The sequence below is a fragment of the Salvelinus alpinus genome, chromosome 17 (assembly GCF_045679555.1).
Source record: "Salvelinus alpinus chromosome 17, SLU_Salpinus.1, whole genome shotgun sequence".
Taxonomy (NCBI): domain Eukaryota; kingdom Metazoa; phylum Chordata; class Actinopteri; order Salmoniformes; family Salmonidae; genus Salvelinus; species Salvelinus alpinus.
The window spans coordinates 16,073,025-16,087,793 of record NC_092102.1 but is presented as its reverse complement, the minus strand read 5'-3'; the positions used below and the strand labels follow the sequence as shown (position 1 = coordinate 16,087,793).

The following is a 14,769-nucleotide window of genomic DNA, read 5'->3' as shown; positions in this document are numbered from 1 at the left end:
GGCGCAATAGCGCCTCTTCAACCTCAGGAGGCTGAAGAAATTTGTCTTAACACCTTAAACACTCACAAACTTTTACATATGCAGTCTGTAAACTTATCACCGGGGGCAAACTACCTGCCCTCCAGGACACCTACAGCACCCGATGTCACAGGAAGGCTGTTAAAGGAATTTAATTCCTATGTTTATCAACCAATTCAATTAAAACACTCTGCCCATACATAAGAATTTGTAAGATACTTATCAGCATAAAATGGACAGAAACCAGTCTTAAAATCAATCAATCAATAGCGTTTATTCTCGAGAGTACTGATCATAATGCATTTTACATCAGGTTATATAATAAGATGATGTCATCGGTTTTAACGTCCATCCTCCTCTCGGATACAATGGCAGTATAGTTAGCGTTCTCATTACTGTCTGCCACCTGTTAAACTATCTGCAACCAACCCAAGGTCTTTCCCTTCCCTGGGTAGATACATCATTCAAGCCTGTCTGAAGATAAACCCATTCTTTCTAACAAGGAACATATTACACTCAGCATTATGATTATAATAAGTTTCATTCATACAGTAACATCTAAGTCAAATGTATACATATTTTAGTCATTTATTCATAAAAATCCCATAACAAAGGCCAAAAAGATCATCAAGGACAACAACCACCCGAGCCACTGTGTGTTCACCCCGCTATCATCCAGAAGGTGAGGTCAGTACAGGTGCATCAAAGCTGGGACCGAGAAACTGAAAAACAGCTTCTATCTCAAGGCCATCAGACTGTTAAACAGCCATCACTAACATAAAGAGGCTGCTGTCAACATACAGACTCAAATCTCTTGCCACTTTAATACATTTAATAAATGGATTTAATAAAGGTATCACTAGTCACTTTAAATAACGCCACTTTAATAATGTCTACATATCCTACATAACTTATCGCCTATGTATTTACTGTACTCTATACCATCTACTGCATCTTGCCTATGCCGCAGGGCATGGCTCATCCATATATTTATATGTACATGTTCTTATTCATCCGTTTACATTTGTGTGTATAAGGTCATCGTTGTGAATGTTAGATTACTTGTTAGATATTACTGCACTGTCGGAACTAGAAGCACAAGCATTTCGCTACACTCGCATTAACATCTGCTAACCATGTGTATGTGACCAATAGGATTTGATTTTAATTCTGAAAAGCTACCCAAGGATTGTTCCATAGGAGTGTTTTTTTAAGGGAGTGATATGTGTTGTAGAATCTGTTTTCATTTTCATCCAAATTGTTAGTGTTCTTAACTTTTACTTTTTTATGTTCTTAGCTCCATCCTTTGAAAACAGACATGTGAAAAGATGATTGGTTTGAGCATGCGCATCTTCAACATTGTTCCTCTTTAGTGCATTTAACAATATGTCACAAGTAAAAGTTGATACAATTCCAAGTCTGGAAGGTTAAAACCACCCTCAGACTTAGAGACATGTAAAACTTTATTTAGTCTTGAGTTTTATTTGCCCATAAAAAAGTCTTATGGCCAAGTATACTTTTTTAAAGAATGTCTTTGGTGGGGTAATTGGTATTACCGAAAATAAACTTTGGGACCCCATGCCTTTCTAAAGTGGTTTATTGTACCTGTAAGATTTATGGGAAGATTATTCCATTTAATTAGAGCTGCTTTCATGTTGAGTAATAGGACAAAGTTATCTTCAACATAGACTTTGGGCAATCTAAAAGTTAAAGGAATCTGATTACTTGGTGTGTCATCATGGTGGTGTCCGACTTGTGGTCAGGCTCGATGGAAGGAGATGGACCAAACTAATTTACATGCATACTTTGGGGTTCTTATCCTTGCTGGTGTTTTCAGATCCAATGGGGAATCCACAGAATCCCTGTGGGATGCAGATAACTTTTCCGTGCAACAATGTCTCTGGGAAAACTTCCACATTATTTCCAGGATTATCCGCTTTGATAACTGGGACACCAGACCAGCTTGGCGGCAGAGACACAAGCTAGCTGCAATCAGGTCAGTGGGTGGACTGCCTTCCCCTGTTTAACAACCCTGGGCCTAACGTTACTGTTGTTAAGCAGCTTATGCCATTTAGGGGCCTGGGCAAGCTGGGCAAGGCATTGGTAAGACCTCAAATCCAGAGGAGGCAACATATCCCAAGGACCCCAGCTTCTGCAGCCATTGGAAGAGGAGGATGCTGGTGCCCCATCCGCCCGACCCACAGAATTAACAACTCCAATACCGGAAGTAAGTGTGAGTGATGTGGTTGCATGTGTGTGTCTCATACCTTGGCCTGCTGTAAGATGTTAGTAAAATTCCTGAACTAAGTGTTTTCATCATTCTAGATTGCAGCCGGTAGCAACAAGAAGCGCTGCGATGTGTGGGGACCCAAGAAGGACAGGAAGACACAGTACACATGCATCAAGTGCAAGAAATACATTCGCAACATACACAGAACTCTGTCCCTCATGTGGTGTGTAGACCGGCCTTAATTTGTGTTCAATGGGGCTCATTTATTTTTTCCATCAAATACTGTATGTAAAATTTGTCCTTCCAATTTGTTCAGTTCAAAGCAATAAACATCAATAGTGATGAAAACCTTGTTTCACTTATATTTGTTCAAGATAAACATTTATTCCACTGATGTCTTGATTATAACGAATAGAGCTTTTATTGATAAATGAAATCTAGCAGAGGTAAATGGCAATTATTAACCATGTATGCTGTCTACATTGCTTGTAATTGATATAAGTCAACATCTAAGTATTAAGTATTTGAACATAAATTGCTATGGCTGTATTGTTTTAAAAACCAAATAATGTTGTGGGTCAATGTTACAATGTTTGGTTGGTAACCTCACAGATCAGCTCACAGATCATTGCACCTGTACATAGCCCATCTGTAAATAGCCCATCCAACTACCTCATCCCCAAACTGTATTTATTTATTTTGCTCCTTTGCACCCCAGTATCTCTACTTGCACATTCATCTTCTGCAGATCTATCACTCCAGTGTTTAATTGCTATATCGCAATTACCTCGCCACTATGGCCTATTGTATTGCCTTACCTCCCTTATCTTACCTCATTTGCACACACTGTATATATACTTTTTTCTACTGTATTATTGACTGTATGTTTGTTTATTCCATGTGTAACTCTGTGTTGTTGTATGTGTCGAACTGCTTTGCTTTATCTTGGCCAGGTTGCAGTTGTAAATGAGAACTTGTTCTCAACTAGCCTACCTGGTTAATAAATAAAGGTGAAATAAAAAATAACATAAAATAAAACCTAACTGATTACAGTTAACGTTTTCTTTTATCAGATTACATGTAACTGATTATGTGTAATCATTCACCCCCCTGGACAACAGATGGTTTCCATCTGAGATGTTGAAGGGTGTAATTGATATCTACATTGACATTGATAACTACATCTATTGATGCTCGCCATTGGTCCATGGCCGTTTCTTTAGCGTTGGGGACAACAATTGTTGACAACTGTAGCATTGTCGCTAAGCCTAACTCTTTTCCTAACCTTAACCTCAGTCTCCTAACCAGCAACGCTAATTCACTTGACTTACTTTTTTTACCTGCTGTGTAAACAAATCATCTGTGTTAGAAACCATCAGTCTCATACCGCAGTCACCATAACACCTCATAACATTTGCTGATAGGGAACAACCACATCAAGAAACGCCCCGAACTGCGGTCTGCATTTACACCATATTCGAGATGTTTAGAAATGTTGCTTTGGACAGAGAGGAACCAAAATATTTGCTTTGGGGACACTTGCCGTTCACATAATTGACGTCACTTCCTGTGATCCACAATTTAAAAAATATTGTCCTTCTCAGTAATGGCGGCTTCCTTCCCTTCTCCTTCTGCAATAAACAACAACAAATGGTACTTCACCCGAGAACAGATCGAGAATAGCCCGTCTCGCCGTGCGGGGCTTGATCCAGACAAAGAATTGTCCTACAGACAACAAGCTGCGAACCTTCTACAGGACATGGGACAACGACTTAATGTGTATCTTTTGTCGGGACGATTTGCGCCTGCTAGCGGTTAGCTAGCTTCAAGAGGTTGAAGCCGGTTTGGCGGCATGGCTAGTTGCTAGCTAATATCTGTTATTGTGTTTATAGTTGGGGTGTTATTGTTGATACCACAATTTATTAATGTGCTTGGTATGGGCTGGAGTGGTTGCTAGCTAATTGAAACCAGCGGCCCAGACGTGCGACTCGCTAGCAAGGGCCCGGCCATCATTGCGTGTGATTAGCATGGCTAGCTAACGTTGCGTAGGCCTTTGCAGCCAAGGCCTACGCTTCTTTTAACGTTAGAGAACAAAAGCCGAGCAGAGGGACGTTAGAGTTGTCTAGATATTATACGTGGGGTTTTGGTGTATCAAACATTTTAAGAGCATAACGTTATTGGACAAAAATTGTTAATGCGCTGTTTTGGGAACCTACACGAGTAACGTTAAAACTAGCAATCTATTTATCTGCTCTATATAACGATGAGTTAACTATAGGCTAACAACACAATAGTTTAAAAACCATGCGTACGTTACATAGCTAACTATTAGACATTTTATTGGTGAGAGGTCCAATGCTGTTCGATAAAATGTCCATGTGAATTGAGATTAAGAAAGTTTAGTACCTATTTTATTTGATACGGTTGGCTTCTTTGTGGCCATTATTTGCTACCTTGTTAGCTACAGCAAACGATCTAACCCACAATGCAGTTCTAGCGAGCGAGATACGTTATCCTACTACGTACCACCACACACATTGCCAACATTTGGAGTAGTTACAGCAGTACTAGATCACTCGGCTACATCCAAAACTAGTTTTGAAAATAAGTTGGTAGCTACTGTTACATAAAATACGCTGTCATGAATCAAACATACTATTTGTCATTTAACCCTTAAAGTAGTGAGTTCAATCTCACGGAGACGTCAGGTCATATTGTTATGCTATAACCCTTAACCCGTAGCTATGCATCAGGTCCCAGCTAACAATTAATACTGCCATTGTGTATATGCACCGATTCTACATGATCCAGTCATTCACCAGGTTCCACAGAAATGTAAGTACTTTGCACACACTGACATGCTCTTTTGCAAAATGTTGTATCTTATGTAGTTTGAAATGAAACATGTAAAATGCATAGCTCTATCAGTACAGCATTTATCAAAATGTCCTATTTTCCCCCCTAGGTCATAGCTCCAGCAACACTATTCCTGGCTGCAAAGGTTGAGGAGCAGCCCCGCAAGTTGGAGCATGTTATCAAGGTGACCCATGCATGCCTCAACCCTCAGGACCCTTCACCAGATGTCCGCAGTGATGTAAGTCTCCATGGTCTGGCCACTCCACTTTGAACTCACTCTGGCACTTGCATGGTGCTCCACAAACTGATTTGGGTATGTTTGTTAGGGATGGGACGATACCAGTATCAATATACTTGTTTGTATCGTGGCAAGGAAACAAAACACTAAGCAGATTTCACTTATTTAAGAAAACAGCCCTAATGTTGGAAACAAATGTTGTCATCTGGAGTCTAATTTATTTATTTGACAAGCTATAGCACACTTTTATGTAGCAGGTTTTTAAAGGGTCTGCTTCGTGTTTTCATTTTTGTCAAGAAAAAAATATTGAAATACTGGTATTATCACAGCCTTTGGGTGTTTTGAGGCGGTTGTACCTAGGCTTGGGCGGTATACCGAAGTAAATACTGTACCTGCAGTCAACTTGTGCATTACTTTAGGAAATAAAGAAGATTGTGTTCTTCATTTCACCTGTTACATCATTTTTCAATATGAAGCTTACCCATAGTCTCCAGTCACGTGGTGTTTGTTTACAAGCACACAAGAGGCTAGAGCCCAATGTTAAGTTAACTATCTAAAATATGCTAAATGCTCTGCAGTTGTGCATTTGGTTTGCTAATTTAGTCACTAGTTAGCTATCTAGCTAAGTGGTTAGCTTCATCCAAAATCAAGCTTCGCTTGGTAACAGCAGAGAATCCCCTCCTTGATCAAGATCCTTGCTGTCTTATATTTGTTCTGTGCATGCAGCAAACTGTGAGTAGCCTTTCTGAGTTACTTATATAACTTCACCAGCTGGGACGTCTGTCCTGAAAATAGTTTAGGTCAGAGACTGTATAAAATGTTCACAAAGTGCTCGTTAGCATTTAGTTCTCTATGGGATTTTACCAGGGTTTCCGGTAGGAAAATTTGGCGCCAGACAACATGACTGGCAAGGTTTTAATTGACCAGACATTTGATACATTTACCCTGCGTCCATATGCATTTGGTATGTAACGCATTAAGGTGTCCACCCACGGTGTTCAAAATCACATTTGGATTATTATAATTCATCTTAACAGAATAGAAATTATCCTGTAAAGTTGTAATAAAGTAGAATGAGGTTCATTGCCCGTTGTCTTCATCCCTGCTATAAATCATAACTCAATATAATAATAAAAAACATTTAACCTAGAACAACTCACTTACACAGTAATAAAATACCACTTCAAAATATAATATAATTTGCGTACGACCTATCCTATAGGCTGTTTGTATGAATATTTGAATTAATAAATAACAAAACACAGGTGTTTTCAATTACAATCTGGGCCTCTAATTTAATTTAGCCTAGCCATGAACATTTTAATTAGGTCTAATGAATAACAAAACATGGGTGTCTACGAACACCAGGGCTGCCCGACTCCCCATTCTCGCTGCGATTCAGCACCACAGCAGTAGAAATAGGCCCCTCTTGGTGGCCACAAAATGAAGAAATTATAAAACTGATATTGGACAATCAAAATCACAATTTGTTTTAGGCTGGTTCAAGCTTATTTTACAATACTCCTGTGCAACGAGCCCCGCGCCATGGGTTTATGAAAGCACTTGATTCCAAATCTCAAATGATATCTCACTCTTTTTACAGTTCTATTGGATGATGTTGAGAAATGTTGTATTTATTGTCATTTGAACTATCGTGGGGTTGTGACTCGTGTCATGTGTGACATACACATTATTGATAACAACTCTGTCTCTTACTTCGGGTTGCAATTCCTTTAACTTTACCCAAATTCCCCAGTTTTCCAAAACTCATGGTTAGAAGATTCCTGGAATTACGAGGGAATAAGCAGGAAATCCAGGATTTTGGGGAAACCAGGGAATTTTGGGAAAGTTAGCAGAATTTTGCATCCCTACTCTTACTATAGGCAGTTGGCTGCCTAGTGATTGCAACATTGTAACTCTGATGTGAATAGTTGGCAACGATATTTCGTTTCCAAGTGCTACTGAGTAAACTCAACTGGAATGCACCAGTTGAGCATGATACACATCATTACGTTAGTCTATCAATCCATTTCAAATCATGACACGGGCAGCATATGTTGATCTTGCTTAGGGCGGCAGCAGAACTGCTAAGACCGGGCCCGACGAACACAATTTGCCTCCAATTTATATGTGTTGCGGCGGACCTTGGCCTGCTCAAAGTGGGCCGCTGCGTTTGGGAAGTGAAAGCTGTCCAACTCTGAGGCAGTTTGCGATGCGCATCAGCCTCGTTACTTTGTCCTAACAAAGTTGCTATCTTGAGTCCCTCTGAACTCTGTTTTGGAGAAAGAATCACCTCTTGGCAGGCATGCTGGAAAGGGGGATAATCTACACAATCTTTTCCAATTTTGCCCAGTCGGGGTATACTTAGCTGAAGTCCCTTATGAGGACCTTGCGTCTTTTTGGCCGGTAACAATTTTAGTTATCGGCTTTTCATATTTTTTTATTGGCTTAACGCTGGCATTTACCTTGATAACGTCCTCGTAACCTTCGGATTAGAGGCACAGTGGGGTTTGTGTTCAGTGCGGGTATTACAGAATATCCCGGTATGGCACAAGGTCGTTCTGAAGGTATGACAATCTGGATACCGCCCAAGCTTAGTTGTACCTCTTTGAAGGTAAGACTGCGTTAAGGGAAAGCAAGAGGGTGAGTGAGACGTAAGGGGTGAGAGAGAATGCCTCCTAGTGAGTAATGTCTGTCTCCTGCCTGTCCTCTCAACCTCAGGCTTACCTGCAACAAGCCCAAGACCTGGTCATTCTTGAGAGCATTATACTCCAGACCCTGGGTAAGTTGGGATGGAAAAATGAATGGGGTCTTTGATTTCACCCCAAACTAGAGATGTGCTGCTTGCCGACACTATTAACCATCTTTGTTCTTGTCCACAGCAGAGTTTTGAGTAGCAGATCATTCTATTGGACGTCACCACATCACCTAGTTCGATATGCTCACTATTTATCACTACTGTCTTCCATTTTTGGTTCCCCACTTTTACAGAACTTTTTCACATTTTCCTTGTGGTTTTATGCCATTCATTTGAGTCAAGTAATTGTGGTGCAGGTTGTGGTGATGGAGGATGTTTTTGTTGTAAGCACATGAGAGCGCAAGTGAATTTAGTACAGTATTGCTAGAATTTGGATTGCGTGCTATAATGGCCATTCCCCACCTATGACCTTTGTCTCAATGAATGGCTTAAATGTAAATGCCAAACTTTTCTTATTCTCTACGCACTCATTCACATTTGTCTTATACAGGGCCTGTCATCTGAAGACCTAATCCAGTGCATTCATTCACTATTTACTGTAGTTCCATAAAACAGCAAACCAAGTACATTGGTTTTCCAGGGCAATTATTTATTTTATTGCTCAGTGAGAGTACTGAAATATCCAATAAATTCAGTACCTATTGAGTGAAAATGTGTATTTTGCATTAGCAGGCTCAAATTATCATAGAAAGAGGATTATAGTGTTCTTTCAAAATTGTCTCTCATGGAACCTTTTTTCTGTCTCCCCTCTGCCCTATTCATTACAGCCTTTGAAATCACCATTGACCACCCACATACTCATGTTGTCAAGTGCACCCAGCTAGTCAGAGGTAAGCATCAATAATGTCCTTGTGTAGGCTAATGGTGAAGTTTCCGACCCCTAGTAGTGCTTTTACAAATGACATAACTGGTTCTCGCCTAGTTAAAGGTATTATTTATGCATATTTTAACCACATGTTTTTAATGTCAGTATTTTGAACGTAGCCGGTTTTAATTGTATTTTCTTGTTTCTCGTGTTGTTGTTCCAGCGAGTAAGGATTTGGCCCAGACATCATACTTCATGGCTACCAACAGGTATGCTGTTCACTCTGCTGTGTTCAACTTCACGCTTTTAATTTCAGTTCGATATAACATTATTCAATAAAAATGCAATGCAACATTGTCTGATCTAAAACAGGAGAGGATCTTATGACCTGTATTTGAATGAAATTACCACTCATCTAAGAGGTGCACCGTCGTTCTTTTCATTATATTCTGAAACTGAATCTGTTTCTTCTCCTCCCCCTCTTGTATTTTTCCTGTTTCCATGGATTTTCCTTCTGCTGGTTCATCTGGGACCCAACCTGCTGTGTAGTCTACACCTAACCACATTCTGCCTGCAACACAGCCCGCCCATCGTGGCCTGCGTTTGCATCCACCTGGCCTGCAAGTGGTCCAACTGGGAGATCCCAGTCTCCACAGACAGCAAGCACTGGTGGGAGTATGTGGACAATACTGTCACCCTCGAGCTGCTGGATGGTAAGTTTGATTGAATTTCATTATGCATGTTTGTGTAGTTGTTGGTTAGATTGTATTGTAGGGAACTGAATTGCAGCGCCGTTTGTAATACTTTGTGTCCCATAGAGCTCACCCACGAGTTCCTGCAGATCTTGGAGAAGACACCAAGCCGACTAAAACGCATTCGCAACTGGAAAGTAAGTCATAGTTTAACATACTTAATTAACATACATTTTGAATATTTTCATAGCTCCATTTCTTTCAGGTCGCCCTCGCAAAAGGGTCTTTCCTGATTTTAAATAAATGTAGCTCTTTCATTGCCTAACTGTGATTTCTTGTCCCAGGCGGCAGGTCAGACAGTGAAGGGAGGGAAGTCCAAGGTGCCAGAGGACGGCGATCAGACAGATGGCATGATGAGCATGGTCTCCATGTCGTCGTCTGAGACCACGCTGGGCGGCCTGATGAGCCTCTCCAACCCTCTCTCTTCATCTTCCTCCTCCATGGCTCCCATACTACTGGAGCTCAAGTCGACCCTTGGCAGTGGTTCCGACCAGCCCAGCCACGCCGAGCTGCACGCCCCGGCCAAGGTGTCACTGAGCGAGTACCGGGCCAAGCACGCTGACGTCCTGGCTGCTCAGAAGAGGAAGCTGGAGAACATGGAGGCCAGCGTGAAGAGGGAGTACGCCACGGCAGCCCAGGCTCTGATAGGCCAGCAGCAGAGGAAGGAGAAGCACCACCGTGACCAGCAGCAATCCAGCTCCCACCATTCCAGCTCGGCCTCCTCTGACCTCAGCAACCCCTCGCCCATCATCCTCAAGATCCCCCTGGAAAAGGAGAGGGGCGAGCGCAGCTCCCTGAAGATGCGCCTCCCTCTGGGGTCTGGGGGAGGCGTGGGGCACAGTGGAGGAGGGAACAGAGGAGCAGGAGGAGAAAAGGACATCAAAGTGAGAATTCGGGTGCCTGAGAAAGTACGCAGTGGAGGCTCGGGAGAGGAGGGGGGCAAGACTAGGGAGGGAAAGCACCGAGAACGTTCCAACCACCATCATCATCACCACCACCACCATCATTCATCGTCATCTTTTAGCGGTGCTTCTGTCTCTTCGTCCTCGTCTCATAAACACTCAGCCAGTGCTGCTGGAGCTGTAGGAGGAAGCAGCAGCAAAAAAGCCCCCAGTGATTCGTCTAGAATGAGCTCCTCTTCCTCTGTGTCTCGAAAGAGGACACATTCCACGGAGTCCCAGGGCTCCCACTCGTCCAAAGTCTCTAAGTCCTCCAGGAACTCAGCTCACCAGCTGCCTGCTCTTTTAGCTGCCTCTGGAGCACACTCCCTGGGGGCACACCCCACTGACATCCTCCCCTCCCTGGGTCTCCCCTCCCTCCACCAGGGCAACTACTCTCACTCCAAGGGGGACAAGCCGGACACTAACGGACACAATGCAGGTGTTGGCAGCCAGTCGAATGAGTATCAGGACACGTTTGAAATGCTGAACTCTTTACTGAGTGCTCAGGGGGTGCAGCCTGCCCAGCCTCCCATGTTTGATTGCCGGTCTCAGTACGTGGAGTACAGATACAGCGGCGGGTCTAGGGGGGGATCTCGACCACCACCTCTGCCTGCTGAACCTCCACCTCCGCTACCCCCTCTACCCAAATGATCCCTGATGAAGGGGTGAATTACTGACAGTGTATCTGTAGACGCATCCAACCATATTACATAAGATATTTGCTCTGTGAATTTTGTCCCTTTTATGTGTTTGTATGGATCATGTTGTGGTTTTCAACTTGACAGCAAAGAAATGTACTAATACATACTTTTCAGTGCTGAAGTGTCTCCCTCGTCACATCATATTCAATGCATCTGTGGGGCAATAACAGGAGGTGTGAAAGAAAAGCTTGCAAAAATATGAAACGAACAAAATTAATTATTTATTCACAATGTAAATACTTTATCATGATATGAACTCAAATCAAATTTTATGGAATGGCGGGCATAATATTTGAGCCATAGCTGTTTTTAAAAGAAAGTCAAACATTACATGTTTGAATGCCTATTAGAGGAAACAAACTTGTTTGCTTCACTTATTACATCTTAAAGTCTTGCTAACAATTAGTCTTTTTCAGAATGTTTTTGAAATATACTATTTATTATTAGTTTTGAATGCTTTTGAGGAAGTTTAAAAAAACATTTTTTTAAATATATATAAACTAACGGCCCCTTTCTGCTGTGTTGAACTGAAGGATAGTTGAGTGCTCCTTACACAGGCCTATTTCAGAATGCATGTCTTCAAAGCCATCGTTTTCAAACATTTTGTTTGTTTCAGAATACTGTAGTCACTGAGGGTTTTTTTTGTCTCCGTTTTGTCAATACTTTTGTTTTGTAATCTCTGCATTATTTTGTGAACAATTGTTTAATATTAATAATGTAAATTGGTGAAAGTGGACATATTTTGTACATTTTGTTAAGAACAAAGTTACTAAAAATCCTGTAAATTGATACGGCTTATATTTTAGTTCCTAGATTTGTGTGTTGCAGTCATTGTTTTAAATGGTTGTAAGATGTTAACAGTCAAATGCTTACACTAACATTCAGAGTTTATACTACAGTACATGCACTGCATGGCCAAAAGTATGTGGACACTCATTCAAATTACTGGAATTTGCTGTTTCAGCCATACCCGTTGCTGACGGGTGTATAGAATTGAGCACACAGCCATGCAATCTCCATATACAAACATAAGCAGTAGACTGGGCTGTACTGAAGAGCACAGTGACTTTCAACGTGGCACTGTAATAGGCTGCCACCTTTCCAAAATGTCAATTTTTCACAGTGTCAAATTTCTGCCCTGCTAGAACTGCCCCAGTCAACCGTAAGTGATGTTATTGCGAAGTAGAAACATCCTAGGAGCAAGAACACACAAGCTAACAAAACTGGACCGTCGAGTGCTGTAGCGGGTAAAATTGTCTGTCCTCGGTTGCAACTCTTACTACTGAGCTCCAAACTGCCTCTGGAAGCAATGTTAGCACAAGTGTTCGTTGGGAGCTTCATGAAATGGGTTTCCATGGCCAAGCAGCCGCACACAAGCCTAAGCTCACCATGCGCAATGCCAAGCGTCGGCTGGAGTGGTGTAAATATGACGTCATTGGACTGGAGCAGTGGAAACGCATTCTCTGGAGTGATGAATCACACTTCACCATCTGGCAGACCAACAGACAAATCTGGGTTTGGCAGATACCAGAAGAACGCTACCTGCCTGAATGCATAGTGCCAACTGTAAAGTTTGTTGGAGGAGCAATAATGGTCTGGGGCTGTTTTTCATGGTTGAGGCTAGGACCCTTAGTTCCAGTGAAGGGAAATTTTAACGCTACAGCATACAATGGCATTCTAGACTGTTCTGTGCATCAAACTTTGTGGCAACAGATTGGGGAAGGTCCTTACCTGTTTCAGCATGACAATGCCACCGTGTACAAAGCGAGATCCATACAGAAATGGGTTTCGAGATCGGTGTGGAAGAACTTGACTGGCCTGCACAGAGCCCTGACTTCAACTCCCATCGAACACCTTTGGGATGAATTGGAAGGCCGATTGGGAGCCAGGCCTAATCGCCCAACAGTGCTCGACCTCACTAATGCTCTTGTGGCTGAATGGAAGCAAGTCCCCGCAGCAATGTTCCAGCATCTAGTGGAAAGCTTTCACTGAAGAGTGGAGGCTGTCATAGCAGGAAAGGGTGGACCAACTCCATATTAATGCCAATGATTTTGGAATGAGATGTTCAACAAGCAGGTGTCCACATACTTTTGGCCATGTAGTGTATCTACATATTCATATACAAACCACAGCAGTGTCAATCATTTTGATAATGGACTGATTGTCTTTTTTAGTGTTTTGAACAGAATTAAGTGTTACTTTTACTGTTTTAACAGTAACTGAAGTCTTCACTTATTTGAATTGAACTGAAATTCCCATTTTGGGCGATTTTAGTAAGGGGTGTATTCTTTTGTCTATATTATTTAGGTAATACAGCAGTTTTTTTTCTGTTTTGTTTGTGGCGATTACACATGCTTAACTGAGAGACTAGAGGAATTTTTTTTTTTTTTTTTTTTTTTTATCTCTCGTACCACTGTCAACCATCCTTGTCAGGATTTAATTTCTGTGTAAAGGACTTGTTCAATTAAGATGATAATAATCGTCCCCTTTATGTCCAGTTATGCTGTTTGTCATGTTTATTGGTCATAAACTGGTATTCTCTCATTTAATCATGTGTTGGGAATCATCTTTAAGATTGTGATAGTGGAAATGAAGTGGGCTATATCAGAACTCTCTTGGTCCAATAAGCTGCCAATGGATAGATTCATTTTTTGGATATCATGTAACACAGCTGTAGCATACTGATTTGATCATGTGGTGTTCCTGCTGTTTGTTTTTGTATATAAAGGAAAGAGTTGTCATTATTCTGGGGGCTGTTTTCTATTACTTTAACTGACCCATGATGGAAATACATTTCTGCTGTTTCCAAGGCTACATAAAATGGCCTACGTCTGCCAAGTTTCTACAGTACTTGAGTACAACCATTGATTTTTGTCACTCAGGTAAGCCTTTATGATGATATATGAAGAGAAACATGGATATGCTTCAAAATGCACTGAAACGTTATCCCATCAGGATTGTCTAACAAACATAGCTTTTTTTGTTAAAAACTGAGGAAATTATCACTTGTATTACTAGGAACAGTACGCTTCCATTCTGTTTTATTTTATATAATAAGATACTCATTAGTACTAAATTAAGCTAAGTATTATTGGACTTGAACTGATACATGGATGACTGTATGCAATATATCTTGTGCGAGTGCTTGTTTAACAAGAACGACCACAAAATGAAGCTGAAATTATGAAAATAGATGGAAGACACTCATGCAACCAAATGCAAAATCACATTGCTACTCCTTTGTACTTCATTAACTGCTCAAAAGTTGTATCTGTCTGTACACATTGTCACGTCTTAATGTTTTAGTTGTACCACAACTCAGGTCTGTAATTGACATTTTTGGGATATATATTGTTTAAAATAACTAAAGGTATGTTCTTTTGTTGTGAACAAAGTTCATTTTTTAAATGTGGTTGATATAATCCCATGTCAATAAATGTTTAAGAAAAAACATCCCATTTATTTTTATT

General features: G+C 41.2%; 1 protein-coding gene across 2 annotated transcripts; it reads left to right on the top strand.

The window, feature by feature from the left end:
- Positions 1-3,801: 3,801 nt before the first annotated feature.
- Positions 3,802-14,043, top strand: LOC139542285 (cyclin-T1-like). Of its 2 annotated transcripts, none has more exons than XM_071347529.1 (9): positions 3,802-4,027; positions 5,002-5,083; positions 5,214-5,342; positions 8,064-8,124; positions 8,868-8,930; positions 9,129-9,174; positions 9,455-9,618; positions 9,724-9,794; positions 9,942-14,043. In XM_071347529.1, exons 1-9 carry the CDS (start codon positions 3,855-3,857, stop codon positions 11,247-11,249), a joined length of 2,097 nt encoding a protein of 698 aa, XP_071203630.1. In that variant the 5' UTR covers positions 3,802-3,854; the 3' UTR covers positions 11,250-14,043. The 2 variants fall into 2 exon arrangements, with proteins under 2 accessions (XP_071203630.1, XP_071203629.1); XM_071347528.1 differs by having other exon boundaries at positions 3,803-4,027; positions 9,120-9,174.
- The last annotated feature ends 726 nt before the right edge of the window (positions 14,044-14,769 follow it).